Source organism: Suillus paluster, assembly GCF_016628075.1.
Source record: "Suillus paluster strain FC165 chromosome Unknown EDB91scaffold_102, whole genome shotgun sequence".
Classification (NCBI taxonomy): domain Eukaryota; kingdom Fungi; phylum Basidiomycota; class Agaricomycetes; order Boletales; family Suillaceae; genus Suillus; species Suillus paluster.
The window spans coordinates 1-26,730 of NW_024537662.1; the positions used below are offsets into that span (position 1 = coordinate 1).

General features: G+C 48.3%; 8 protein-coding genes across 8 annotated transcripts; 5 read left to right on the plus strand and 3 right to left on the minus strand.

Moving 5' to 3' along the window:
• Nucleotides 1-1,773: 1,773 nt before the first annotated feature.
• On the plus strand, nucleotides 1,774-2,233 carry EDB91DRAFT_1165731 (uncharacterized protein). The gene is made up of 3 exons (XM_041319969.1): nucleotides 1,774-1,974; nucleotides 2,044-2,118; nucleotides 2,173-2,233. The coding sequence occupies exons 1-2, from the start codon at nucleotides 1,807-1,809 to the stop codon at nucleotides 2,086-2,088; spliced, it is 213 nt and encodes a 70-aa protein (XP_041171455.1). The 5' UTR covers nucleotides 1,774-1,806; the 3' UTR covers nucleotides 2,089-2,118; nucleotides 2,173-2,233.
• Nucleotides 2,234-3,439: 1,206 nt separating this feature from the next.
• On the plus strand, nucleotides 3,440-5,236 carry EDB91DRAFT_56268 (uncharacterized protein). Its single transcript, XM_041327719.1, has 9 exons — nucleotides 3,440-3,561; nucleotides 3,621-3,649; nucleotides 3,708-3,721; nucleotides 3,774-3,809; nucleotides 3,982-4,041; nucleotides 4,095-4,229; nucleotides 4,286-4,520; nucleotides 4,583-4,637; nucleotides 4,695-5,236. The coding sequence occupies exons 1-9, from the start codon at nucleotides 3,541-3,543 to the stop codon at nucleotides 4,914-4,916; spliced, it is 807 nt and encodes a 268-aa protein (XP_041171456.1). The 5' UTR covers nucleotides 3,440-3,540; the 3' UTR covers nucleotides 4,917-5,236.
• A 55-nt stretch (nucleotides 5,237-5,291) lies between these two features.
• Nucleotides 5,292-6,855, minus strand: EDB91DRAFT_1165746 (uncharacterized protein). Its single transcript, XM_041319970.1, has 3 exons — nucleotides 6,065-6,855; nucleotides 5,598-6,008; nucleotides 5,292-5,572 (listed from the first exon to the last, which is right to left on the minus strand). Exons 1-3 carry the CDS (start codon nucleotides 6,669-6,671, stop codon nucleotides 5,460-5,462), a joined length of 1,131 nt encoding a protein of 376 aa, XP_041171457.1. The 5' UTR covers nucleotides 6,672-6,855; the 3' UTR covers nucleotides 5,292-5,459.
• Nucleotides 6,856-6,912: 57 nt separating this feature from the next.
• On the minus strand, nucleotides 6,913-13,251 carry EDB91DRAFT_1165750 (inositol hexakisphosphate-domain-containing protein). The gene is made up of 33 exons (XM_041319971.1): nucleotides 12,837-13,251; nucleotides 12,585-12,782; nucleotides 12,331-12,466; nucleotides 12,240-12,274; nucleotides 12,071-12,186; nucleotides 11,990-11,997; nucleotides 11,904-11,934; nucleotides 11,596-11,841; nucleotides 11,532-11,543; nucleotides 11,371-11,470; nucleotides 11,158-11,322; nucleotides 10,913-11,042; nucleotides 10,787-10,862; nucleotides 10,693-10,712; nucleotides 10,452-10,635; nucleotides 10,371-10,399; nucleotides 10,041-10,318; nucleotides 9,893-9,983; nucleotides 9,555-9,831; nucleotides 9,341-9,497; nucleotides 9,125-9,289; nucleotides 8,958-9,077; nucleotides 8,703-8,904; nucleotides 8,537-8,647; nucleotides 8,467-8,487; nucleotides 8,342-8,417; nucleotides 8,221-8,291; nucleotides 7,952-8,174; nucleotides 7,877-7,900; nucleotides 7,565-7,826; nucleotides 7,387-7,510; nucleotides 7,259-7,336; nucleotides 6,913-7,203 (listed from the first exon to the last, which is right to left on the minus strand). The coding sequence occupies exons 1-33, from the start codon at nucleotides 13,180-13,182 to the stop codon at nucleotides 7,059-7,061; spliced, it is 4,257 nt and encodes a 1,418-aa protein (XP_041171458.1). The 5' UTR covers nucleotides 13,183-13,251; the 3' UTR covers nucleotides 6,913-7,058.
• Nucleotides 13,252-13,897: 646 nt separating this feature from the next.
• EDB91DRAFT_1263523 (cytochrome P450) lies at nucleotides 13,898-16,168 on the plus strand (the record flags this gene model as incomplete). Its single annotated transcript, XM_041324452.1, has 12 exons — nucleotides 13,898-14,114; nucleotides 14,164-14,293; nucleotides 14,346-14,534; nucleotides 14,590-14,741; nucleotides 14,793-14,908; nucleotides 14,957-15,074; nucleotides 15,130-15,143; nucleotides 15,198-15,387; nucleotides 15,440-15,496; nucleotides 15,543-15,567; nucleotides 15,620-15,886; nucleotides 15,952-16,168. 12 exons carry the CDS (start codon nucleotides 13,898-13,900, stop codon nucleotides 16,040-16,042), a joined length of 1,566 nt encoding a protein of 521 aa, XP_041171459.1. The 3' UTR covers nucleotides 16,043-16,168.
• Nucleotides 16,169-17,011: 843 nt separating this feature from the next.
• EDB91DRAFT_56760 (uncharacterized protein) lies at nucleotides 17,012-19,295 on the plus strand. The gene is made up of 5 exons (XM_041327729.1): nucleotides 17,012-17,266; nucleotides 17,321-17,495; nucleotides 17,549-17,689; nucleotides 17,741-18,821; nucleotides 18,877-19,295. The coding sequence occupies exons 1-5, from the start codon at nucleotides 17,224-17,226 to the stop codon at nucleotides 19,207-19,209; spliced, it is 1,773 nt and encodes a 590-aa protein (XP_041171460.1). The 5' UTR covers nucleotides 17,012-17,223; the 3' UTR covers nucleotides 19,210-19,295.
• A 227-nt stretch (nucleotides 19,296-19,522) lies between these two features.
• EDB91DRAFT_1263529 (YT521-B-like domain-containing protein) lies at nucleotides 19,523-22,626 on the minus strand (the record flags this gene model as incomplete). Its single annotated transcript, XM_041324453.1, has 3 exons — nucleotides 19,523-20,678; nucleotides 20,732-20,877; nucleotides 20,935-22,626. 3 exons carry the CDS (start codon nucleotides 22,624-22,626, stop codon nucleotides 19,871-19,873), a joined length of 2,646 nt encoding a protein of 881 aa, XP_041171461.1. The 3' UTR covers nucleotides 19,523-19,870.
• Nucleotides 22,627-23,552: 926 nt separating this feature from the next.
• EDB91DRAFT_56719 (uncharacterized protein) lies at nucleotides 23,553-24,681 on the plus strand. Its single transcript, XM_041327728.1, has 4 exons — nucleotides 23,553-23,771; nucleotides 23,826-23,918; nucleotides 23,970-24,098; nucleotides 24,150-24,681. Exons 1-4 carry the CDS (start codon nucleotides 23,692-23,694, stop codon nucleotides 24,526-24,528), a joined length of 681 nt encoding a protein of 226 aa, XP_041171462.1. The 5' UTR covers nucleotides 23,553-23,691; the 3' UTR covers nucleotides 24,529-24,681.
• Nucleotides 24,682-26,730: the final 2,049 nt, after the last annotated feature.

A 26,730-nucleotide genomic window follows, 5' to 3' on the forward strand; every position in this document is an offset into this window, starting at 1 on the left:
CTCGCTCTACACATTCCTTCGGTACCTAAGCAGAGTTCAAGGTACACTGGCCGTGCCCACTTCTACGAACCGGCCAGCCACATATCTACCTGGCCAGGCCGGTGCTGGCTGGGACATATTCTACGGCCTTTTGGCACATCCGGGGCACCACTTCTACATCCAATGTGACTGAAGGGTCTGTCAAATTACAACTGCGATTAACTGTGATTAAGAGGCACAAAGCCAAAAAAGAAATATGTGATTTTGCTGATGCGCCACCGTGTGTGGCACAATAAGTATCGCAAGTACTGCGCTACAACTTGTACTACGTATACAGTCATTTTGGCATTCCCGAAGTACCATTGAAGATTTCAAAGAGAAAAGAGGCTGGACAGATTGACCAGATATATCCTTGTACCAAGTGGTAAGCTGAAAACATATGATCAAGAAGGAACGACCACTATGCCTTCCTTCTTTTATGGTCTGGCTAGGCGAGCTAAGGCGAGCTCTGACGAGTTAGCGAAGCCATCGCCCACATTTATGTCAATGTCTGAAACCTTCTATCAGCGGGTCTGCCTACGGGAGACTAGCTTGACGCTGTAATCATCAAACGCGGCAACCCACTGCATAGTCTCCCCTAGGCCTAGGTAGACCTTAGACGAATGAAGATAGCCCTTCCCTCTGCTTCTAACTGAGCGGAGTTTTGCACTTGCCGCTGTTCGGCATGTCACGTATCTCAGTAATCACGCGTTGATTGACTTTGACGCGTCGACGACACGTCTGTAATTAAATCTTATAATATGGCTTGCCACTCTTTCAATATATACGGAAGTTTCATTCACCAGCATACGGCTCAAGCTCCCAGAGTCCTGGGGACGACTTTCCTTTATTTCAAAACCCTCTAACTCCTCATCTCACGTACACTCTACCAGCACTTTACGCCACGCCAGCGTTTTATTCCGCACTTCGTTCACCTCCACCACCTCCACCAGCGTCACGCAAGAAACGGCCGCACGTAATCATAGCAACCCACCGATATACTTTTCCGTGAATGTGTTCCAGCCTCTGATCATCAATCATCGGCCACATCTTCCTGCACTCTTCCCGTCCCGCAATGAATGCGATCAACGCTTGGCATAAATGGGCTCTCAAATTTGGGAGGATTGCGCCGGGAGTTTCGAGTCGTGCATAACGGCAACGATATTGATAGGAGTTGGCGTCCATTCTCCACCTTTGCCTGGTATGGACTGGGCGATGACGATCACGGAAATTAGGAAAATGAACATGTGAGACATCTGACTCTAACCGAGTGGTATTCAAAGGAGAAGACATCCGAGGTTATCGCAGCTTGTTCTTCAAAGGTTCCGTTATACCGCTCGTCCGTGTGTGACACAGATCCGCTGAGCCGGGCCCAGTGCTGATAACGGCGGAGATATCATTCCAACAGAGTCGTCGCAGCCCACCGTTCATGCTCGTCTGAAAATCGAGTTATCTCCGATGTTGGCCTAAGCAAACAAAATAGAAGGAAGATAGTCGTCCTGTCTTTATATGATACAAGGTGCATCTCCATCACTCCTTACTATGTGGTGTTGGGGTTCATATGTTTGCAGTTCACATGTTCTGGATTGTTTATCCGCTGACCCTGTGATTCTGCCTATACTAGAGGCTCCCTGAAGTCCGTTGGCGCAACCATGCTGATGAAGCTGCCGAGTGCTTCGCAAATATATATATATTCTAGGATATAAAAGCAAGCCACCTTCCTACTACCAGTATCAGAACTATTATTCGAGATCCACTTGGCGCATCCCATACTACCTAGCACAAGCTATGCGTTTCTCATTCCTCCTCGCCTTTGTTGCTGCGTTGACAACATCTATCTCTGTCAGTGCTGACACTGCTGAGTCAGCTGCCAACTGGGAGTGCATACCGAAAGACTTCCATTGCGACGACGGCAACAACTTTGGCTGTTGCTGGGGTTATACTTGTAAGCTGGATGTGAGTATGAGTTGGCTTTGTACCCGGCATTCAACCCCATGACTCACTCTTTGCGCCTTGTACAAATAGCTTTCAGTACCCAAGGGTTCAGGCAACATGACCTGCCAGAAATGATGAGCTTGGCAGACTGAGCATGTCGCGACAGTGAGTCGTATTTACGTTTCGCGTTGGTACAGTAGTTGATCGCACGATATGCAGGTCGTTGCGGAGTTGATCAATATACTTACTTCGTGACCGTACAAATATCCCTGCTGCTTCAACCAGACAGTTTAATAACATTAGCATGAATTCTGTAACATAAACAAAAAACATCCATGTTACTCGACTTGCGGCGTCTGTTTTTACATGAATGCACAAGAAAACCGATGTATTAAGCCGACATCAAAGTACACTCTCCCTACAGATTAGGCTGCGCCCCGGCTTGCATGGGAGCGTCACTTTTGCAATGAATCGTGTATTGCCCCTGACATTGCTCTTTCACGAACGTTGCGTGCACGATTGCCCGATGTTATGGGATATGCGGCAATAAGTAAGCTGCAGCAGTAGTTAGTGCTAAGTAAGGATTGTGTAAGTAGCGTATGCTCACCTCAGTAGACTAGCAAGTCACTGAGGTAGGTAGAGTAAAGAGCGAATGCAAATGATGCCCATGCTTATCTAATACTACCGGTAATGTCCGTAGTCCGTGTAACTTTTGACTATTCAACAGGATACGTTATCACATCAGAGAACTCGTGAGTCTACCCAGGGTACTTTACATCGATCACGGCGTTTTACGGCCAGTACTTTCCAAATTCCTACAGTTGTTATCTGTCGTGCGTTTCTCCCATCGCGCCGCTCAGCTGTTGTTTACTAAGTATCACGACTTTATTGGTCCTCCCTTTCATATATTTATGACCTTACAAGAAGGCAGGTTTCCTGCACTTATATGGGCCTGCAGATCAGTCGCGGATTATGTATCTGGCTGTGCAGATTGATGCAAACCGACGCATAAACTCCATGATGGGTCTAATGTAGTGCGTTTCACGTATTTTCATCACTTTAGTCGATCAAAAATATGAACCGATCTCATCCCTGCACTGATCATTTCAGCCATAAGAGCTCTGAACGGTGGTCTATTATCTAGCGCGAACGCCCTCGTCGTACGCCCACCCAGTTCGACGCTCGCTCGTAGTAACCATCCACGAATAGTATGACCCTAGTTTCAGATGATCCCAGTTGGTGGCCATTCATCAATTCGTCTCTCATATCCAGCTATTTTGTAGGTTCGTGGAGAGCCAATTGGATGACGACGACGTCTCGACCTAACCTTTCCTGCAGTTGCCTCCTCGGCTGGGGTGATTTACGATTGGGGTGAGCAAGATAGTAATAAAGAACTGCTGATATCCTTATGGTATTTACAGTACTGACATTCGGACAAGAGGTAGGTCGATTCCACCGGAGCAGTCATACGGTCGCTAAGAATGATTTTACTAGGTTGAATTGATCTGGGTGAGCAGAGTACTTCCCGCGCCAAAAGAACAACGTGAAAATATAGTTAATTCGCGACAGAGGCAATGCTGGTCCCTGATGACCGCTCTGTATCTCAGTGTATGTAGCTTGCGTTATAAGTGTGGTTAGCAAGTCGTGCTCATCTCAAAATATCCCAGGTGCGCTATCTTGGAATACTATATGCTGTGTATGTTTGGAAGGCTAAGCAATTGGCGCTCTACTAATATACCATCTCTCACAATCAGCGTCAGCATGCTGTGTATGTCTCCTCACATTCATCATGCTTGTTCCTTCTGACCGGCAGCATACAGCCAGTGTTCCGACAATCTCGGGGACTGATGTAGTGAGCATTCCGCACTAACACTTGTAATTCCTGTCCAATTAACATTAACTGCAATCACGTCTAGGGGTGAGTGAGATTCTTGACCAGCTTGTTGGTCCAATATAATGACTGTCACAGCTGTGAGTTTGTTTCTAGTGTGTGATCATCCGAGGCAGATCACTAAATGGATCTGTCAGGCCAGATTATATCTGTCGTACTAGATTGGATGAGTGCCGTCGTAAATGCAATACTGGGCGGTGAGCTATGCAGTTACTATACCTCACTGATTTTGACTGAAATATCATGCAAGTCATCATGATTGCTCGGTTACATGCCATGTACCAGCGGTCCAGAAATGTCCTGATAGTTCTCGTTAGCGTCTTCCTGGCTGTCAACATCACCAATGCAGTGCTCACCACAATAGTAACGGTGCATACTTCAGGGGGTAAGCTTAATTATAGATGAAATCCCAAGCGCATTGCACTCATTGACAAATACCAGAGGAGCTCATTCTCTCAGGCACCTATCAGTGCACGTTTCAAAACTCCGAGGAAAATGCCCTACTTCTGGGTACCATGACTTGGATACTCATCACTGTATGGGAAGTCCTCGCACTAGGTCTCGCAGTCTGGATTGCTATAAAACGCTTCCGTGAACTGCGGCGATCATCGAGAGGATGGATTATCGGGGACTGTTTCACAGCGTTGATGAAAACTCACGCAGTTTACTTTGCGAGGTGAGTTCATCATGCGACATGATGTCCGGGTTCTTTTTTCACTCAAAGTCATGTTATATCAGTTTTGTTGCTGTTTCTTGCCTCAACCTCCTTTATTTGTCTCCGTCGATCTCAGGGGTATGCATCTGCCGCTAACCTCTATACGGACGCAGTTCATTGACATCATTTCTATAGGACTCATTTTCCCTGGCAACTCAGATTTATCTTGGTTTCCTTCAAATTTTCGAGCTCGTACAGATGTTTATGCTGGGACCGCGCTTGATTCTTAGCGTTCGAGAGTTTAACGCTAAGCTCGTGGCCGACACCAATACAGGAAGCGCCATGACTTCAATTGCTTTCCAGGAGCGTGTGCAGTGTGTCAACTGGCAGTGGTGTGTAGGCTTGAGATGTCAGTAATCGGCATTCATTGGATATGTATATGGTTTTGATGGACAGTATAACACATGTATGAGAAAGAATAAAAAAATACGTATATGCTGCAGCGAGCGAGCGTCTTCAGTGAGAAGAGATGGAAAGAATGATGTACCGAAAGCAGCACGACGTAGTTGACGATCACAATGATGATGGCGCCGACCAAGAATCCAGGAGTTTAGTCCGCATGAAACAATCAAAATGATCATACGGAGAAACGCAAGACCCGTCACGACAAATAAAAAACCAAACGCTAGATCAAACATAACAAAAATGAACCCAAGATCATGTAGATAACGTAGACGAGTGTTGGAACGTGACCAACCACATAAGGCGGACCAAGAACCGTCCGTCGTAGCTGATAGGTCGTCGTAGTAGGTCCATTGTCGAATCGGCAGCAGCCGTGTATTAGAATTCCACCCACACAAAATTTCCCTATTTCCGGAAAACATCTAGCAGATATCCAGCAACTGTCATATTCTCGTATTTGTCCTTGCATACCTCATCCGCCTTGCCCCCCAAAACAAATCATCTCGGCCCATATCCATATCCGGCCTGGGGACCCGGCGATGCCCTTCCGGCGCCGAGTGCGGGACTTGCCGAACGCCCATCAAGGGCGTACCCCATGGCCGCCTGCGGACCTGGGGACGCACGGACCCTGCACACCATATGCCATCTGCGGGCCCGGACTGCCTGTCCGCGCCATCCGTGTCATCGGGATGGCCTCTGGATTATGGCTGTCCGAGAAACCGTCACCAAACGTATTAGGCACGGGGCCTCGATAGGGATCATAGTAACCTGGTTGGGTGAAAGCCCCGGGCTCGTCGTGGTAGGGTTGGTTTGGATTGAGGTGTGGGAGGGGCGGGACGGCATATGGGTCTTGCGAGCCGTTGTAGGTGTCTGGAAGGGAGTTGGCGGCTACAGAATGGGCATATCCACCGGGACTCGGTGCACGTGCGAGGTTCACCTCAGAGTCATTTTCTACACCAAAACCTGACCGGCCCGTAGATTTGGTTGGCAAGGCGTGAACATCGGAACCACCATGAGTGTTCAGTTCTGGCCACTTGATTGCTTCGTCTGTGGTTACCTCGTGAGGCGATGATAGATATTTACATTACGAATCAAAGACGCACTGTCATCAAAGTCTGCGAAGCGTTTCCTAGTGAACTTCCAGACAAAGAATGAGACGATGCCAATCACAGCGACACCACCCGCTACAGAAAGACCAACGATGGACCCCGTGCCTAGGCCACTAGAGCTACTCGATGATGATGATGATTGTGTGCTCGACGGGGTGGCACTACTGGAAGTAACTGTAACCTGGACGAAGCTGGTAATAACCTGACCTGCAGAATTAGTGGTAACTTGTTCCGAGGTAGTCACTGGAAGGGGAGCAGCTGTGGTTTGAGTCGGGGCAGTGTTCGAGGTGGTTGTAGGAGGGTTCTGCTGCTGCGAGGTGGTCGTCGTTGGCGTAGTTGTCGTTTGGGCGGGCGTAGTGGTTGTGGGAGTTGTCGAGGTGGTTGTTGGGGTTGTTGACGTCGTTTGTGGAGTGGTAGTTGGAGTGGGTGTGGTTTGCGTGGTAGTTGGGGCTGTAGTTGTGACGACCACGGGCGGAGATATAGTTTGCTGTCGCCGTTCAAGCTGCTGGTGGGGCGCATGTGCGACTGAGAGCAGGAAACAAGATGCCACTACAAGAAGTAGCAGACATCGTGATGTAGCACTCTTTGTTGCGCTCTTCATCGCTGTCGTTTGGCAAGCGAAAACACGAGTATTAATGAATGTTCTCTATGGTATTTTGCAAGATTGAGCACGTCGTAGGTGGTATCGTTCGCCGTTTGAAGGCGTGTCGTACTAGAGGGAAACCGACGACGACGAGGACGACAAAATGTGAATGTGAATGAAAGAAAGTCTGGTAAAAAGCAAATCTGATGAAACGACGTGGCGGTGCCATACTCCATCGTGACCTCACCGTGAGACAGTGTGACAGGCATACGGGTGCCGCGGTGCTGCGCACGCAACAAGGTACAACTTCATATCATCAACAATTATACTAAGCCTGTGCAACATGGTATAAGTATCGTCGTCGTCATCAGATCATCAGTATCGTCACGGAGAGGGCGCCCATCCTCAGTCCAACGACCTCCTCTCCAGCAGTTTTGCAATCTCTCTATGTTCTCGCAGCCAATCCGAAAACCCTCTCGTCTCCCTTCCTTGCATCTCCCGTATTTCAATGAGATAGTTTGCAAACACGATGAGCGTGCCATAGCGATAGCTGCGCATAGTAAGCGTTTCAGTAACTCCGTGGGTCGCAGTTAGAAACCACTCACAGGTAGTTCACCGCAACGTTCATCAACTTCCGTTGCTTGGCACTTCCCTTTTCTAGCGCCTCTACCTTGAGTTTGTAGCTATGCACCTTTAGCGCCAGACAAGGTACGATACGGCTATTTCCACTTACTCATATATCGACTTGCGGAGATTCTGCACGTCCTGCATAAGATCAATGGCACGGTCCGTCAAGCGCTTTGCGATTTTGCCGTGAGACAAGACGCCGACAAGCTGCAATATAGTCTTGTACTCCCCTATCACAACATACCGTCAGACACGCAATATTCGAACTTCACTGGGAATCACACCTTGGAGGTAAGCCTGCTCCTCCGAAGGACCATCAATGCTGTCGTATTCAGTCAAGTTGGGGTCTTCCGGTGCATCAAAGTAGTTCTCTTCGCCTTGCCAATTCATTGTCGTCGATATTAAACAGGCTGTGACCATTCCCGTAGTCGTGCGACCACGGCCCATTTGACAATTGAATATGAAGTCGTCCGCCTCAGAGTGTCCACTCTGGACACGTTCCAGTAATTGTGACAGAGCATCAGGCAACGGCGCTTGCTCGTCAGTCTGCGAATTCCCATCAGTGCATTCCTTCATACGAAATACTGGTGGCTCACGATAGCAACTCGATCATAATTGATCTGTGTTAGAATCAGTAATGGCACATTTGAGTCAATAATACCACGACCGACCTTGAATCCCTCCTTAGCCATAAGATTGAAAACATCTCTTGGGGTCATGATATCATCTTCATCCACCGTCTCCCATATGGGTATAATAGAAAACACGCCGGGCCGCTCCTCGACCTCATCATGCAAAAGGATGCGTCCATCACCCATTCTGACCTCACGTATGACATCTTTCTTGAAACGTTCTTCCATAGCTTCCACCATGGCAGTTGTGACCCCAGTTGCTCTGTACGATATCAGCCCGATGTCAAACATGATTCATACGCACTCACTCTACGTTTTCGAGTGGCTTGTCCACGATTCGCAGAACATGCGGCCGGCCGGCAATATAAAGGACCGGTTCCTATGTCACTTCAGCCACAATGAAGCGAACATCAACATTCCCAGCCTCACCTCTCGCAAGGATGTCCAATACACCATACCATGTCCTTGTGGATCAGCATCAACACGTGCTAGGGCTCGCCGCAAACTACGGACGCGCGGTGAGAACTTATTCCGTAAGCACACTACAAACCTACCCTTGAACTGTAGGCATTCCGCTGAAAGCGGAATGAGTGAACGTCAAATGACATATATCAGAAAACTCACCTTCCGCACACCATCTTCTCATCAGCCGGATCTATAGGAGAAGAACTCCGAGAAGAAGCCAGCTTCAAGGTCAGCGGCACACGACGGAAATTAGGAGAGCCTTCGATCCTCCTATATATCAATATTATTACAACGTGCGATTGATCGAAAGTATGAAAGGGCGTACTCCGGAAGCGTCATCTTTTGCAGGTTGGAAAAGAAGTCGCTCTTGAGGATCGTAGATGCGGAGAGGATGCCGCCGGATCGGTTGACTACTACTTGCTTGACTTCATCCGGGCGAGCAACACTCTCATTCACGTCCGCGCGCTCAAGCGGTTTGAGGGCATGCAAGCCTTCCGCAACGAGTTCCTTCTCGAACGTTTTGATGACTATGCCATATTAAGAGGTTTAAAATGGATGCCTGAAATTCTGATCTACTCACCTGGTCGATTCTCAATGAAACTCTTGAATGTTTCAAATGACTGCATCGTGTCTGGCTCGGTAGATTGCAGATAAGCCTGGAACAGAATGAGCTCAAAGTAGCGTCGCAAATTGTGCAGCCCTGCATGTGTTCAGTACTGGCATAGAACGTTAAATTGTTGTCTCTACCTTTAGACGCATGTATGCGCTTTTGCTTCTCTTCAGTCGCTTCCTCAGCCAAAATACGCTCGTCTTCGATGGAGTCTCGGAGATTCATGACAATCGCACATCGATCAATGGCCTCGTCAACAGTATTCTTGACTGCAGGGCCTTTCCGGACGATCCGAAGGAGATCTTCATACATATCTCAGTGATATACCTCAAAAGGAAAGGTTGATAACGCACTATTGATGATCTGATATGAGTGGCGCTTATTTGCGGGCTCATCCTGAAACATGTCAGAAGTCATCGACATTGACAAAGAGCGAGGCTTCGTTCGAGGCGACCGCTGAGGAAGCGCACGACTCTCCTTCAGCCATTGTTGAATGAGGATAATCAACACCTGCATTGCAAGAACATCAATAAAACATAGAAGTTTTTCCCTTCTACCTGAACTTACCGAAGTCAGAGTGCTCCTTCCTCGTCCAAGCTGACAATTGACAACCATAACCGTACTAGAGGAGTCCGCTCGAAGAACAAGGTCCATAAGCTCACTGATGTCCGCGAAGTCAGGAGGGCGCTCAGATGTGATCGGAATCCGAACGTATTGGAGATCGAGGCCATGTCCAGATTTGCGGGATGCCATAATGTCCTTGAGCACCGCAACATTTGAAGTGTGTACTTCTTCCCAGATGGGAATCACAGACCCATCTGGGGTCTCTGTGTGAAGGAGCAACCTTCATCGTATTTCAGGGTATGAGACTTGAAACTAGAAACTAGAAAGGAACAAAAACGCACCTTCCCCCAAACGCTTCGAGCTCCGCAAGGACATCATCTTTGAGACGCTCTTCCAAGACTTCCAGTCTGGATGCAGAAATTCCTCCATAATCTGTAACATTTCGACTCTTCAGGAATAATATCAAAGCTGAAACCTGGGCACACAAACCCTTCATGTTCCGGAGCGAGAAACGCTCTCGCCTTAGACAGTAAGGCGCGCCATTGATATAAACAATGGGCTCCTCTCTCAATGTCACCCACACAACTTTGTTTACATCCGGGTGTGCTTCTTTGACACGATGCACAACCTCATCGACTGCGGATTCAGTCGGTTGCCCACTCGCATAAATGTTTGTCCCGGGTATGTTACGAAAGTTTATCGCCCCGCGGACTGAGTCAGAAACACGATAAGACTCTGAAAGCCACTGGTCTGACTTGAGAAGCGTGCTGTTTGACAGACATAAGAAGTCAAACACGTTGCAAATGCGAGATGACGTACGTCTCTCGCAAAATAATGCCGCTCCGATTCTGCGGCAAAGAAATAAGACCGAGTGATACACGTTAATCTCGAAGAGCGAACCTTGACAACGTGGTCACTATACTCATCACCGAGTAGCTGTCCTCCGGCAATCTCCACATCATTTTTCTGTCCAGCTACGAGGGACTTATCTTCTGTTCCGGATCTCGACAAAATGGAGAGATCATTGACAGGCGCGAAAATGTTTAGCCTCGAACCATATGTCTTCCGGAGGAACATGACCTGACTGTAAACATGTGGGTCGACATTCAATGCATTGAGTCACTGGTATGCGACAACTTACTTCCAGATTTCCGTTCTCGCCTAGTGATTAAGACGTCAACATGACAGCCACCAGGGAGCATTCCATCAATGAAATGCAAAAAGAGAATACACACCTTCAGCCAATCCGAAAAGGTCATCTCAAAGTCTTGGACAGAATCCACGTAGCTCGCAAAGGTGATCATGAAGAAACTAATCGATATCCGGTAGGCAATTATCAAATGATTATGATTAACACGTACTATTTCTCCAGCGCTCTTCGAGCCTTGGATAAAAGTTCTTCTCGTTTGGTTTCATCCCCATCGGCTGTTGTGAGGGAATACTTGACCCTGTAGGTGAGTATATCTTCCCGAAGATTCGTGACATGATCGCCTAAGGAATAAAGACATGGTTAGCGGCCAACTCTCAATGTACAACAATGCCATTTTGTATTTGCGACAGATGCGAGATCTGAAACCACTATCATGAAGCGCAATGGTGCACCTACATGCGTCGATTACACGGTCAACCAGTTTCTTAGCCTGTAGGCCATGATCTAAACATCCAAGCAAACTCAGTATTACGCCATAGTTGCCCTGGTGCGCTTTGCGCAAGTTCTCCAAGAGCGTGGGTTGCGCCATGAGCAAGGCAATTACGGACTGTGAGTGGAGATCTGTGAGAGATAAAGTTATGCCCGGAATACGACCGCAGGAATACGTACGTCGCTGCAAGACATATGTCAATCGTAAAAGTGACTTATTTTGGTCCTGCTGTACACTGGCATTTTCCAGTGCTTGAGCTAGCTTGATATCAGTGGCTACCTGAGGAAATACCAAGCTCATCAACCTTCGAGTGCAATCAATTGACGTACTCGCGCCATACCTGATTTGTAGGCTAAAAGAATGTGTCAAGGGGTTTTTCACGAAGGAACAGATCATGGACTTGCCGTACTGATACCGGGGCTGCCGTCACCTATCTTATGGGCCCCATTACCCAAATTGCTCAAGAAAGATGATCTACTCGCGTATGGATCTTCTAAGCCCCTAGCGAGCAGCATTTTTCTCCTGACGATCACGGCAGCGACCATGGCAAATGTAGTTCGCACGGCACCCATGCCACAAGAAAATACAAGGGCACTCCGTACTGGATCTGTGTTTTTGATAACGCGCAGGTACGCATCTAGATAGTTGTCCTAGGCGGTGTAAGCAGTAAACCTTAGTTAGGTTTTTGTTTTATTCAGTATGACGTGCGCACCTCAATAGGACGGTCAGGGGATATGGGGATACTGAGGTAATAAATCAACGACGTGATGGGGGGGCCGGGACACATAAACAACATACCGGTGATACTATAATGGGGAGAGCATAACGCGAGATTTGCATATCAGGACAAGCGGTGCATGCTGACAGAATCATATGTACCTCTACATTCCATCCATCTGCACGCATTTGCTCCCAGAGCTCTCGTGATGTTCTTACGTTGACATTGTCAACATGAGTCCAGGTGGGCAAAATGGCGCCTGCCCCGCTCTCGGCAGCTGTGACAGTCAATGTTCAGTGTCCGGTCCAAGTACAAGATTGCATTGCTCACGCAATTCGTTGTGAGTTAATATTAGGCCACCATACCTGGCCATACAGAATCAGTGCTTTGGACCAACAAAGCGATATCGGATATTTATCACTTTGCTGATTCCTGTAAGATGTCGTTTTTCAAACGTTCTTCAATGGCTTCTAGATTTTCAGCTCTGTCGGATAATGACAGAGGGCTTCGTGGTTCAGCGGAATCGCGCAAGACGAAGGGTCGCCCTGATATATACACTAGAAAGATGGAGAACGAGAACGAATGCATCACCCAGCATTACGAATCGGACACGCGAAAATTTAATATAATAACCTAGGTCATGATGATAAACTGAAGATCGCAAGGAACACTTACCGATCGGTTCTTCCCGCGTAGAAAACCAAACGACATGGGACGGACTGGTAGTACCAGGACGACAGCGCAAAACAGAGAGTATTGCTCGTAGACCTTGTGTGCGTGGTTGTGCAACTCCGAAAACATTTGTATTGCCTGGCCGTGATGCCCTGAAGTTGGGGGCACCATGGACATTCAAGTCGAGATCAAGGGCTCGGCCTGTCAAACTCGTCGTAAACTGACTTTACAACGACCGATGGTAAGCAAGCGAACCAGACGGATAATAATCTGTTTTCAAGATGAAGCCTCGGGATAACACGCTTCCCGATCTCGTTTTGACAACGGATGGTTCTGCTCGCTTCAGATTGCCCATGAGATCAAGAGGTGCAACGGCTTGTGTTCCTGTCATCGATATCTTCGATTCGCTGGCGACACGAGATGTCTTGAGGGCTTCTACACCTGCAGACACCAATTGGGGAGCCGAACGGCCCACCAAAGGTACTGATGCAGGACGTCCGATCACGCCGTCCACTGATAACGTTGTCGCCAGACGGCGACGCTGACTGGTATGCATAGCGCTTACTTCGGGATACGCAAAAGGGGGAGTTGGGTTATCCATCCGCGATGAGACCGGAAACAAGCTAGCAGCTGGTTGCAATACGTGAATTTGAAGGTCCACTTGTATCACACGACTTACATGAGGATAGGTCGTGTCACTTACATCATATCTATTCACGTTCCACGTGAAGCGTGAGAATGTTGAGAACACTCCCAGTAGCCATTGCCGCGCAAGCTCAGCTGATAATAACTTACATACATGTTTCACTTTTCTTTTCATGTACTACTTTGCGGCAAATTTGCGGATTCAGTCTACTCCTAATCCGTGATTCAATGTCAGTCCAAAGATCTGAAACGAAGGTCGATCATATCAAATTGTCAATCCGACCTCAGGTTCGTCGCGGGTTCGTGCACCGCCCTTTCGCCTCGCACATCTACTTTGCCACAAGCTCGGCTTTCATGTACTATTTGTGTTGTAATAGCTTATCCATTTATCAAGTGTCTCTCAGCCAATTGACAGCGGAGCCGCCCCAGGAATGGTTCGTGGGAGACGGGACTGACACTGACGCCATCATCTTTCCAAGTACGTAGAAAATACACAGATCGGGAAAACTCCTCGCGACACTGACCAGCCCTCCTTTCATGTTACCGGTGGAGGCCGACATGATGCGATCTGGGCGATCGAATTTCCATTCCAGGAGGGCTTGGTGTTAACATATTAATGTGCACACTTTTCTTTCTAGGCTCGGATAGCATGCTTTAAAGCCGCCTCTGAGATGTCGACTGTATCCCCGCCCGAGATGTCCCCCTCTCTCATACTCTATTTGTCTGCCATTATATGCCTCTTTCTGGTCGTTCACCAAGTTCGACGCAAAAGTCCATACAATATCTCCCTTCCCCCTGGCCCCAAGGGCTTTCCGGTGCTGGGTAATCTGCTCGATCTCGATGGCAGTCAGCCATGGGTCAGCTTCACTCAGTGGGCATCGACCCGAGGTAGGTCCATCAATCTTCCAAGCAAATACCTCCTTACTTCTTGTTAAAGGGAATGTTATCTACTGTAAGCTACTCGGACACCAAATTGTTGTTCTTCAATCGCAGGAAGTCGCCAAAGCACTGTTAGAGCAGCGCTCTAGTATTTATTCTGACAGGCCACCAAACTCTGCCGTCAAAGCGTAAGGGGGCCAAAATTCAGTTCTTAGATATATTAATCTGACACGCCCATAGAGTCGGCTCTGAATTCAACAGCGCCCAGTTAAGGTACTCTGACGAATGGCGATTACATCGGCGAATTTTCCATCAGTCATTCCGACCTGATGCGGCAAAAGATTACTTACCTACTCAACTTCGCAAAGTTCATCAGCTGCTGCAGGGCATCATAGAAACCCCTGAGCACTACCAACGCCACATCGAACTGTGAGTGATACCTTGTTCCTTGGCAAGTTTGATGACAAAAAGGTGGTAACCCCAGCTTCGCCTCATCCGTCATAATGTCTGCTGTATACGATTACGAGGCCAAGCCGAATGAGGACCCCCTGTTACTTGTCGCTGAAAAGGCGATCAAGGTCTTTTTGCAGGTGGCAAGCCCACAGACATCAGCTATCTTGGAGACATTTCCGTTTCGTAAGTTTTATCAGTTTACGTCTCCACACATTTGTTTCTGACTCAAGGTAGTGCTAAAACTGCCTGCTTGGTTCCCTGGGGCAAGTCTTAAAAGACTCGCTATCCAATCGCAAAAGAACGCTACCGCCATGACCGACGTTCCATTCTACTATGCACGAGAACGCGTGGTAAGTATTTTCTGCCGATTAGGAATGACCTATCAACACGAGGCATAGATGTCCGCAACTTCGAATCGGTGTATGATCTCGGAGTCTTTTAAGATGATAGAAATGCACCGAAATGCGGACGAATTTGAGCTTGCGTTGAAGTCAACTTCTGCTACCGCATTCATTGGTATGCCGCAGTTCATTTTCCTGAGTGGCGCTGCTGACACGTCATCGTATCTAAGCCGGAGTTGAAACGGTCGGTCCTGCTTGTCTATCTCAAGGTCTTTCCCACGAACTGACGGATAATTAGACTGCGTCAACGCTCGCTATCTTTGTCCTTGCAATGATGCTCTATCCAGATGTACAGAAATGTGCACAAGCGGAGATTAAGGCAGTTATAGGCACCCAGCGGCTTCCTACCTTTGAAGACCGATCTTCATTGCCATATGTGGAAGCAGTCTTGCGTGAGACGCTTAGATGGCACCCAGTGTTCCCTCTTGGTGGGTTGGTCTCCTACATTGTATGTTAGGATCTTACATGGGACATAATCAGGTTTGCCGCACTGCACTTCGAACAGCGACGTGTACAATGGTTATTACATACCCAAAGGTATGGTATTTCTTATAATACATCGCTTCTGCTAACCGTCACGTAGGTGCAATCGTTATGGCAAATCTCTGGTACGTCGTGATACTTGCTTAGTCTTGAGTTGCGTTATGGCGATTGCTACAGGGCCATATCAAAAGACGAAGCGAAGTACCCAAACCCTAATGAATTTAAACCAGAGAGGTTTTTCATGCCTAATGGACAACTGAACGACGACACTGTTGACTTTGCTTTCGGCTTTGGGCGCCGAATATGTGTTGGAAGGCACTTTGCTGATGCTTCCTTATGGATTGCTATAGCGTCTCTGCTATCAACTTTCCGCTTTATGAGACCGTTGGACGGAGATGGCAGGGAAGTAGACCCTATCTTCGAATGGTCCACTGGACTTAGTTCGTAAGTATCGTGTTCCATGCCCTCATCTCAGGGAGTAGTGTCGGCTAACCAATGACATAAATCAGACACCCTGTCTCTCTCCCTTGCCGTGTCATTCCCCAAAACCCGGACATGACTGCAGATAAACTTGCAGACGTAATCAACCTCACTATATGAAGCGAGCTACTCACGCCAGCTGTATAATTATATTTATGTAAGCATGACCAAATAATTTTGTACATGTCATACACGATAAGTTCAAGTTACAATTGACCTTGATTTTACTGATAGTGAGTTCGTAACTACGGATGATTTTCTGACCGTATCCCCCGGGGCAGCAAGTACTGTATCGGGTCAGGATAAAGGCGCCCGTGCTCAATTCTAAACTAAGCGAGCATTAATTAATACCCTTGGCGCCATGTGTTGGACGCGTTTTTCCACACATGTCCGTCCCGACTCCCTTCCTTGCCATGCAGTGGAGACTCGAGCAGAGCACCGAAGCGTAAAATATATGATAACCAAGTAGCTAGACAACACAGAGAAGAATCTCGAATTTAGACAGGCCCGATGATCAGTCGTATAGACTCATAGGCTACCTTGACGTAATGCGCCTCAACGGCTCATTACGTCAACTATTGTGTGTTGTTGATCAACCTCGTCTCATCGCTTGCTCCCCATCCAACGATCAAGCTTATTTGCAGCCTTGATCGGAAGATTTAGTAAGATCTCGACCGCCTGCATATATAAACAATCACAGAGCATCTAAGAAGTTGGCGGCCAAGATGTAATTGATGATGACATTCGGCATGAACTCCAGGCTCTCTATGGTAAGCCATGGCCTGATATTATCATCAGCTACTGATCTGTGAACTCCACTTCCTTCCGCTTCCATACATAGTGAGAAGATATGAATGCTAACGAGGCACGTGAATAGATAGAAGGGTGGTGTGATACGTTAGTGGCGAAGCCCGTCGCCATACCCAAGGAAAGCTTTAAGCCTTCAAGCTTAAGCTTCAAGCGTCAACGTAAAAATCAGCTCGTGCAGATGGGTCTAGTCTCGTTTCGTGTCGCCTACTACAGTGAGCAACTTTTTCGGAAGTTCGAACTGATCTTGGCAATGATTGTACCGCGGCTACTAGCGATTCTGAACGTCATTTTGCATACACGTTCAATGCCGAGACGCACCGCGACACCGATAAGCTAGGCTTAGCTAGTACTGTCCAGTCTAAGCGCAACCAAATTCGCCACTCGACATTTAGCCATTAGCAGGCTAGCGAGTATGGTGCCTATAAAGGCCTGACACCGAGGTGAAGTTTTTCCTAGGAGTCGGTACAAGTCAGCGCTCGTCACTCCACGCCATGAAGGTGCCACTCGTTTTCGCCTACTATTGCTCTGGGCATGGTACGTATTGAACGCTGTCTAGTGATGGAGATTCCTCACTTCTTCTTTCTATAGGCTACGGTCATGCGACGCGGGTCTCCGCGTTTGCTCGCCACCTCATTAACCTCGAATCTCGGATGACAATATATATAATCTCGTCTGCTCCAAAGCATGTTTTCAGCGACAGTATTAGTCTCGGGGTCCTCTATCGTTTCGCCGAGATCGACCCAGTCATTGTGCAGCCCGTGGCGTGAGTGGTAGCGACTTACAATTTGCCCATTCCATTCATTGCAAAACCATCAGATATCGAGTCGACCGTTACAAGAGTGTTGAAGTTCTCAAGTCCTTTCTGGCACGCAAAGAATCTCTTCTGGAGCAAGAGAAGCGTTGGCTCTTCGACATACAGGCTGACTGTGTCCTTAGCGATGCTGCCTTCCTTGGATGGTGAACCCACAGCATGTACCATGGCAGCCTTAATGCTTACCAATTATTCAGCCTTGCCGCAAATGCCACGGGGTTGCCTTGCATCCTCATCACAAATTTTACATTCGACTCTGTATACAGCTACCTTTCAACAACATTTTCGGATCAAGTGGATGCGCCTCTAGGAGAGGAAATTTTGATTGATGACCTCGCTCCGGACTGTCCTATCTCAGGCGAAGAACTTGAGCCCTTGGTTCAACAAATATATCTCGGTTATCGTTGCGCGGATCTTCTTGTTCGACTTCCTGGATGCATACCCATTCCATCATTCTCGATCTCCCCATCGTTACCAGCGCCGTCATGGACTGACCAGGACAACAACACAATCCTAGATGGCATCGTAGCTCACCTTGTTCAGAAACCCACTGCATACAGACTCCATTCTTCGATACCCTTTGCCGGCTCCCATACTGAGAAGCCGTGTGCACGTAGCATCGTCCAAGCTCCGCTTCTCGTTCGTGGTATTACCAAGAGTCCGGATACAGTTTACTCCACTGCTGGTCGATCCCGATTTCTTTCGTCGATTGGTGTTCCTGAGCATTTACACAATCCGGATGAGACAAAGATTCTAATTGTATCATTTGGTGGACAGGTCTTCCGGACGCCGACCTCCAGCCGCGGGAGCAGCACGGGTCACTCAAGTCCAGGATGCAGAACACCTCCACACAATTCTCTTGCAGAATTACGACAGATCCCTGATAGTCCGCGACTGTCAGAGATCCCTCTTTGCAACGTTCTCAGCGAACTGGACTCGCCATGCCGCATTTACAACGCCACTCCTGCCATACAGCCCGAGCCTAGCCCAGCGTGCGCTAATATATGCGCGATGTTGACCAAGGCAGAGGATAACGTCACTCGTTCATATTTCGATACTTTCATTCCCTCGGTTTCGGACATAATGCTTGATCATGCCGCAGATGATCTTGATGCACGGCTGTTACCCGACTCATCTTGGATCGCAATTGTATGCGGAGTATCAAAGTGGGGGCAAGATGGGGCAGATGAACAGCCTCCCGACAGGTTTTTTGTCGCTCCGAAATACGTCTACATGCCTGATCTGACGGCTGTTGCAGATGTTCTGCTAGGGAAATTAGTGTGTTAATCTATGTGGCTCTTTCGTATTGTTCCTTGGCTGATGCTTTCCGAAGGGATATGGAACAGTCTCGGAATGCGTCGATTCTTGCACGCCTTTCGTTTATATCTCACGCCCGCTTTTCGTGGAAGAGCATGGTCTCAAGTTGCTGCTCTCACAAGAAGGAGTTGGTATCGAACTCTCTCGAGCGGCTTATGAGGCTGGCGACTGGGCTTCTGCTGTGGAGGAAGCATGGTTGCTGGGCCAGAATTCCAAAGCGCAAATGCGTAGGAACGGTAGGTTAGGCATCGATATGAATAAGCGAGATATAGAGGGCAAGTTACTTGCGGGACGAGTAACGGACTGGGTCAGGGCTTGGCACGATTCAATATCAGAGGGCGGTGTTTGAGATATCACGAAGGATCGTCAGACGTGCCCTTTGTCTGCATTACATATCATACCAGAAGTATGTTATACGTGCCGCGGACCCTAACCAACGCACACCCACATAATGGTTTCATCTGCACTGATTGCTTGCACACGTATCTAGTAAAGCATGCCCCCTACAGGTCTAAGTTACGATGGGCGATGCTGCCATTCTGATTGACTGGGCCTCGCTCAGCAGACGCCTTCATTCGTTATACATCGGGTACATTAATAGCCTGCATACACGTAGAGGGCCAGGAAATCAAATGGGAGTCATGACCATAAAACCAAAGAGAGCATCATCACTCCTCAGACTCAGGTCGATTCGCATGTACGCGTGTATAAGTGCGTCAGTATATACTGACCAGAAAGTATACTAAATAACAGGCATGATACGAAAATAGAAAGCCACAAGCCCCTGCTCCCAAAGATGAAAATTATCGTCCCGTGAATATCCAAGTTGTGGTCGTATAACGTCTGGAAGATGAGTGAAGATCAAAATGAATGCGAGTAAAATGGATGGTCTATGATGATAAGTGTGCCGTGATTTTCTCAAGTCTCGAGAACGTGCAAACGTGTCAGTCATCACGATTCCCCACCGTCTTCAGAGTCAAGGAGACTATTGACGTGAGCTTGGCTGCACGTTAGTCTATTGCGGCGGCTGACTTGCTTGTCTCCACTACCGTTGGAGCAGCAACGAGTGTCTGCCATTGTTCCAACAGTTGTTGACCTACCCCTGGCTCAAGCTCCGTACCATCCCGTGAGACCTTAATCTCCCGATCATGGTTCCAAGGATTCCGAAGGTGTCGAGTACGATAGAAAGGAAGACGGTCAGTACAGCACCACTCCACCTTGAATGCCTGCCCCCAAGTATCTCGTTCATCGTTCCCCGCGTTTTCGGTCGTCGATGGCATCGCGTCATCCTTCGGTTGTGTTTCCCCAGCATCACCATCATCACTACTTAAACTGTGATTCTCCTCCTCCACAGGTTGCAACGCAGATACCCCCAACTTCGCTTCATCCGTGCTCCCCTGATTCCGCATCGCTCGGGCTGGCGCATTCTTGTCGAGCACAATATTGGAAGTCGTGCTTACAAAATCCTTGACGGCTAGCCTAACCTTCCCGCTATCACCGAGGCTGAACTTCGGAGCCGGAGGCTCTGCTGAAAATTCCCGTTGCGGGCGAGCACCGAGTGCAGCTGGTGCAGATGATCGGTGAGGCACCATAGGAGAAGGTTTTGTGCTCAGGTTACCTCCCGAATATGGTGTAAAAGGCAGTGGCGATTCCTCGACGAGACGGTTTTCGGATGGCGTGAAGAAGGACTGATTGTTAGCAGCAAGTGGAGTGGGACAGTCAGGTTCCCGCCGAGACGAGGAAAGAGAGGACGAGGAAGAATCCCCATGCGACGCCCACAAAACTCTGTGCTCGCCCTGTAATATCCGTCCGGCCATCCTGACAGGGTCATTAAAATGAGTACTGGCAAGAAAACATGGAACATTACATACCGTGCATATCCATAGAACTCCCCGCTCTTGTTCACACTAAATATCAAGATAACGTCATTGCTAGTGCGGTATGCCTGGTCAAGAATGGCCTCGTTATGCTTTTGAGTTGCCCATAGTCCGTTTTCGACGCTCAAGTCTAGGTCGAACTACAAGGTGAAAAGGTCACAAAAAATTACAACTCGTGATCCCCTTGAAATACGAACCTGCGTTAAAGACTTGAGAATGAAAAACCGTTTCGGAAAATGTCGGGACAGAAAACTGGAGTTTGTCGACCCATAGGAGCTACTTGAGTGAGCTTTGCCACTGTGTTCGAGTCGCGACCCTTGGCGAGCCCTGGCAGCCCCCTCATCGCCCGACACAGCCAGTGGATGCCCTGACTCGCTCGATACACTTGAACGGCGATCGGTAGGCGATGACTGATCGTCTTCACTTGGTGCTTCCCCCTGCTTGTCTGTTTGTTCTTGCTGAAGTTGCTCGCGGACATAGCGAGTGTGCACGCCCACTCCCCGTTGCCCACCTACCCCAGCCCGCAGATCATCCTCCTTGCGACGTGCCCGACAAACAAGTCGCGGACCCCGCCGTTCAGGGAGCTGTTTTCCATTGAACCGCGCGATTGCGCGCCGTAAGTGCTCTTCCGTATCGAAGTTTACGAATGCGCAGTTTGACCGGGAGATTAAGAAAATTGATGAGACACCACTGTCTTCAGGCTCAGATGAGTCGTTGTCAATAGAGGTGGGGCGTTTCAGGAATCTCCAGAGCTCGTCATGGGTGGCATCCCCTGAAACATTCCCTATCCACATCACCCATTCAGATCTATGGGCGGGAGGATTGGGGTGATAAGCCCGACGTACAAGGGGACGTTCAGAATGAGGGCGGGATGAATTAGTAGTCGTTGATGGGGGAAGAGCATGACGTTCGGGGCGAGTAGATGCTACGGGAGAGGTCGATGCAGGAACCGGTGATGATGAGGGAGCTGCTGACGTAGGTACCTGAGGTGGATGCCTTGCCAATAGAGTAGCGGGTAGAGCAGTTGACTGTGTAGGTGAAGTAGGTCCGCCATGAATGGAGACTTGAGAAAAACGTGTCTCCAGGTCGGATGAAGGTGAGTCCTGCTGGGGTGGGAAGTTTATTGGGTACTGAGGTTGATAATGCACGGGGATGCCCTCGTTAAATCCAGGTGGAACTGGTGAACCATAGTACCACTGGTACGGGTTTGGCTGATACGCATGATTGTAATGGTAAGGATGGCATGGGCTGGGATAACGCATAGGCTGGTACTGCGATGTGCTATGTGAACCAGAGGTGCCAGGAGGAGGCTGCTGCACAGGTAGCGGAGAGTGAGCTGGGGGACTATGGGTAGTGGGATGCATTCCCGAATTCCCAGCCGGCGGATAAGAACCCACATTAGATGGTGAGTGCGCCTGCATCATGGGTCGGAAGCCCAGTAGATGTTGTTGGTACTGATCGTGTTCCAAAGGCGAGTGTGGTGCATATACACGAGCTTGAGTGTATGGATAAATTTGTGGGTGTGCGGTTGAAAATGGTAGGTGCTGCTGGGATGACGTATATTGTCCCGGATAGTTATTTGGCTGAAATGACGATGGTGGGTAGTGCCGCACCGGGCTTCCTATGAATGAGGATGGTGGTATGTTGCTTCCTTGTGACACATTTGGATGCGGACTGGTGTCAACAGTCCCGGACGCGTCATGCGGAGCTTGTGTTTGTCTCTGAACCTCTGGAGAGCTTGAGGGGAAGAACTGGACATGGCTGGCCTGGACTGACGGGTGTGGACGGCGTGATGTGCCGGGAGGGGGATGTACCTGATGTTGCGGGTGTTGCTGCTGGATAGGCGTTCGCACGCAATGGACACCATTGAGAACAGTTTCAGGATCCATGTTAGCCCTATAGCGCGTATATAACTGTGATCCGTTAAACTATGCCCTTCAGATATGAAAATTGCAGGGAAAAGCATGCTACTCACAAGGAATTAAAGCTCGTGTTTCTGATTTACAGGGTATGTTGCTATGAGCTGTTCGTTCGATGATACGGGAGTGTTACAGGCACCTTGCTACTCGTCTAGATCGCCTTGGACTTTTTGAATTGTCACAGTCTGGAGGAGACACCGTGAGAAACATGATGTCATGAACTTCTCCAACCCTCTCATCGCTTCTCCAGGACGCCAGGAGACTAGCGAGGCCTCCAAAGGTGAACTGTGTTGTACCGCCCCGGGTCTCGACACCACTTGCGCTCCATTCTCCCGCCTACCCAGACGAGCTAAAATACTCACTCGGTTCCAATTTCCCCCCAATTTCCAATTCATCTAGGCTGTGATCGCTGGGTCGTAAGGCTAAGCGCTCCATAGTATGGCCATAGTGCATCGTCCTAACCAGGAACATGACATATCAAGGAGGTTGCTTATGTTGGCAGCTATAATGATAACCTTCGATGGGTCGAGGCGAGAAAATAAACCATCAAGAGTTCGACCCCATAAGCTCGTCACAGCAGGTCACAGCCCACAAGTATTCGTCTCCACTCGGGATGACGCGTCAATTGCATCAGCTTGGAGTTATAAGCACCGCTCATAATGAGAACGTGTCGAAAGCCTCCTGGTAGAATCGACCCAAACCGTTTGATCGGGTCATACACGTTCAAACAGCATGCTTTACAATTTTCCTGGTACATTTATTTGCATTCGTAGATGCATAATTGTCAGAGTACAGCCGTCGTGAATTGATAACGGACCACTCACATACTTTTCGTCACTTCATCGTTGCCCTAACGCCAAGGCCCAATTTGATTGCCGCTGTGACCTGGCGTGACCACCAATGCCACATTTTGTGACTGGTAGTAGTTTCCCGATAAATCTCCCATAACTACTAGGTGTATTCTATTCCATGCGTTTTCAACCAACACCAAAGTGAACTTCACCGGCCTGACTGTGGTTGTAACTCTGGATTTCAATGGGCCGACCCCGCCTTCATGCAACAGCGGAAGAAAGAGCTGTTGCTGCGCGAAAATATAGACAGGATTATTATGAAAGGTCAATCTTCAGAGACCAGTCTCATGTATCGCAATCAGTTTATATTCTTTACAGGAACAAAAAAACAATAAGCGTGAAAATGGCAGCCAAATACAAGGCACAACGTGCGGGTAGAAAAAAGTCTGGGCCTGTGAAGGCCGCACGGCTGTGAGCTGCGCAGTATTTTATGTGGTTGCATGCCCACTCATCAATACCAAGCTCTGGGCATTCTCCCCAGCCTGAGGGGAAGGTTGCAGAACAAGAGACGTTTATGTCCGATAGCAAGAGCCAATTTCCTGAACACAAGATATCGCCGCCTGATAGCACTGTCCACCGCATTGATTTACAGTATGCTTTTCGGCTCTCGCTGCTTCCCTGTCTGATCGATTCAATTTATAGACAACGCATCCAAGATATTCGGACAGCAGTGGTACAGACAACGGCTCCTCACCCCGAGGACTATTTCGAACATCTCTACTATAGTCTGACGAAGAACGCACACGACTATCAACTTCGCCTGTCAATCATTTCGGACGCCCTGAAACTTTTAGAAGCACATAGTTTGCAAGCCCGCACATTGGAGGCAGAACTCCTGCAAGGGAACGAGGTCGGAAACTTGTTATCCCAAGGACAAGAGCTCACGCAGAAATTAAGGGATATGACGAGAGCTGCTGAAGAGCTCTGGTGCTTTATCGTATACGACGCGGATACCGCGAAGCTCATACAACAACACTCTCGAGGGGAACTGCGGTTTCAACAGCCGACTATGGACAAATGATCACTCAGTTTATAAATGATATACTTACTAAGTACATATGATAGAGCAGCTAATCTATAATCACACACGTCGTAACACGAGGTTGTACTGAAAATGTTGGTATATCGTTGGTATATCGTGACAAAGCACGAAGCTCATGCATATGCATGGACCGCTGCATGCAGTACGTACTATTTGGTTTGTGCATGTGGTGCGACTTTTACTAATAGTTACTAGCTAGTCGGTGCACTTTATTACTATTAGATGATCCACTCGGGTTCCCCGTACACGATCCACCCGTTTCCTGTTACCCCATGCCCAACTAGTACTACAGAAGCGAACTTCAGCTGCCCAGCGCTTGCCTTGCCATCATTAACTCCATGTGTTATCATAGCGCATGTCCTAGAGCCAGAGTTTATGTTTTTTGTTTAATTATAATTTTTATGTCTCTTAATTCCATGTATCCGTTCCTGTCACAGTGTACCCTGTTCCTCCTCGGTGGTCTTTATTGCATAGCGCATGCGGCAGCCGAGAAAAACCACGGTTATATTCCAGGTTTCCGCTCTTGCCTAAGTGGGCGAGAAGCACTTTCAATGGCTGGCGAGGCTGGTGCAGGGCAGCGAGGGCCAGAACTTTCCAGATCTGTGGACCGCGCGCCATGCCTAGCGACAGCATTCTCTAGATGAGTGAATGTATCAGCAGTGTATGGAATCCTGTGTATTCAGAAGATCGTACTATTGTTATCGCCAAATCTAATTGGTTGATCATATGTCCGAGTTTCGCTTGCACTGCGGATCCGTCCAGCGCTCTTGATATGATGCTTACGCTGAGCAGTCTCTGCCTCCGTGGAGATCTAAAAAGTAATCTTAAAAAGTCTTAAAAAGTAAGGGAGAAGGGAGGGGGGGAATGTGGGAGGATTTGGGCATTTTCGGTTGTTTCGGTTGCGTCGGTTGCGTCGGTTGTTTGAATCCCTTCTCCCTTGGAGCGCTGAAAAAGGGAATGCCATGTGGTTCTGTCAAGCGGAGTTTGAATTTTGCGCAAACCTTCGTCCGTTAGTATGTAAGGGTTGACTGATTTGGCAGGTGGCTCCAACAACAATGATGTATATGTACTGTAATTGTGTATACATATAAATGTAGCCACAATAGGATAGAAAAAGAACACCAAGCAAATAGAAAAATATGAAAAATGCGAAAATGCAAAAATATAAAGATGGGAAAAATGGGCAATGGGTAAACATGGGAATGGGAAGATATAGAATGAAGAAATGGGGTGAATAGGGAGATGGGAGGATGGGAGGATGACAGGGGGATGGGAGGACAATGAGAGGATGAGAGGATAAGAGGACAAGACTACAGGAGGACAAGATGATGGGAGGATAATGGGAGGACAATAGGAGGATGGGAGATGGGAGGACATGACAATGGGACACAGGACAATGGGACAATGGGACATGGGACAATGGGACACAGGACACAGGACACGGGACACGGGACACGGGACAACAGGACACGGGACACGGGACACGGGACATGGGACAACAGGACACAGGACAAGATAATTGGGAGGAAGTGTATGAATCAATAGCATGACACAAACAGTTTGACTGAAGGTTACCTGGGACACTGGCTTGCATCCCGCTGGCCGAGGCACGAGGCCACGGGATCGCAAGCCAGTGTCCCAGGTAACCTTCAGTCAAACTCTTTGTGCAACATCCCATAACTAAAACAAAACTATATAATATTTTTTAAATGTAAGATGTAAGAATTTATTTATTTCACACAACTAAATAATATGTAGACACAGTGAGGTAAGGCACCAAAGGTGCCTTCAGCAGAGCACGAAGTGCTCTGCTTGCTTCCTGTGCCGAAGGCACAACGGGCTTGGACTCATCTATAAAGTAAGGGAGAACGGTATGGGGGAAGGGGTGGGACGATTTGGGCATTTTCGCGTAGCGCACATGGTGTCGGCTGCGTCGGTTGCGTCGGTAAGGTCGCTGAAAAGAGGATCCCATGTGGTTCTGTCAAGCGGAGTTTGAATTTGCAAAAACCGTTGTCCCTTACTATACGAGCTCACTGTCCAAACGTGGGAATTTGTAAAAATTGAGCCACAATGGGATTGGCAAGTGCTCACTGGCCCTCCATTTTGCACAACAACAATGAATTTTATATGTACTGCAACTGTGAATACATAATAAATAGTAAAAATTGAAGGACAACAAGG

What these genes read in the sequence shown, in the direction of transcription:
- EDB91DRAFT_1165746 (XM_041319970.1), bottom strand. Translation starts at nt 6,671, where the DNA reads ATGAAGAGCGCAACAAAGAGTGCTACATCACGATGTCTGCTACTTCTT. An exon ending in CTTCGCAGACTTTGATGACA is followed by an intron (nt 6,009 to 6,064) that starts GTGCGTCTTTGA and finishes AGGTAACCACAG; the next exon opens with ACGAAGCAATCAAGTGGCCA. An exon ending in GGGCCCGCAGATGGCATATG is followed by an intron (nt 5,573 to 5,597) that starts GTGTGCAGGGTC and finishes GTGCGTCCCCAG; the next exon opens with GTCCGCAGGCGGCCATGGGG.
- EDB91DRAFT_56268 (XM_041327719.1), top strand. Translation starts at nt 3,541, where the DNA reads ATGACCGCTCTGTATCTCAGT. An exon ending in TGACCGCTCTGTATCTCAGT is followed by an intron (nt 3,562 to 3,620) that starts GTATGTAGCTTG and finishes AAAATATCCCAG; the next exon opens with GTGCGCTATCTTGGAATACT. An exon ending in TGTCTCCGTCGATCTCAGGG is followed by an intron (nt 4,638 to 4,694) that starts GTATGCATCTGC and finishes TCATTTCTATAG; the next exon opens with GACTCATTTTCCCTGGCAAC.
- EDB91DRAFT_56760 (XM_041327729.1), top strand. Translation starts at nt 17,224, where the DNA reads ATGAAGGTGCCACTCGTTTTCGCCTACTATTGCTCTGGGCATG. An exon ending in GTCATTGTGCAGCCCGTGGC is followed by an intron (nt 17,496 to 17,548) that starts GTGAGTGGTAGC and finishes CAAAACCATCAG; the next exon opens with ATATCGAGTCGACCGTTACA. An exon ending in GATGCTGCCTTCCTTGGATG is followed by an intron (nt 17,690 to 17,740) that starts GTGAACCCACAG and finishes CCAATTATTCAG; the next exon opens with CCTTGCCGCAAATGCCACGG.
- EDB91DRAFT_56719 (XM_041327728.1), top strand. Translation starts at nt 23,692, where the DNA reads ATGGGCCGACCCCGCCTTCATGCAACAGCGGAAGAAAGAGCTGTTGCT. An exon ending in AGACAGGATTATTATGAAAG is followed by an intron (nt 23,772 to 23,825) that starts GTCAATCTTCAG and finishes TATTCTTTACAG; the next exon opens with GAACAAAAAAACAATAAGCG. An exon ending in CCTGTGAAGGCCGCACGGCT is followed by an intron (nt 23,919 to 23,969) that starts GTGAGCTGCGCA and finishes ATCAATACCAAG; the next exon opens with CTCTGGGCATTCTCCCCAGC.
- EDB91DRAFT_1165731 (XM_041319969.1), top strand. Translation starts at nt 1,807, where the DNA reads ATGCGTTTCTCATTCCTCCTCGCCTTTGTTGCTGCGTTGACAACATCT. An exon ending in GTTATACTTGTAAGCTGGAT is followed by an intron (nt 1,975 to 2,043) that starts GTGAGTATGAGT and finishes TTGTACAAATAG; the next exon opens with CTTTCAGTACCCAAGGGTTC.
- EDB91DRAFT_1165750 (XM_041319971.1), bottom strand. Translation starts at nt 13,182, where the DNA reads ATGGATAACCCAACTCCCCCTTTTGCGTATCCCGAAGTAAGCGCTATG. An exon ending in CCCCTGACCGTCCTATTGAG is followed by an intron (nt 11,842 to 11,903) that starts GTGCGCACGTCA and finishes TACACCGCCTAG; the next exon opens with GACAACTATCTAGATGCGTA. An exon ending in CTCGAAGCGTTTGGGGGAAG is followed by an intron (nt 9,832 to 9,892) that starts GTGCGTTTTTGT and finishes AATACGATGAAG; the next exon opens with GTTGCTCCTTCACACAGAGA.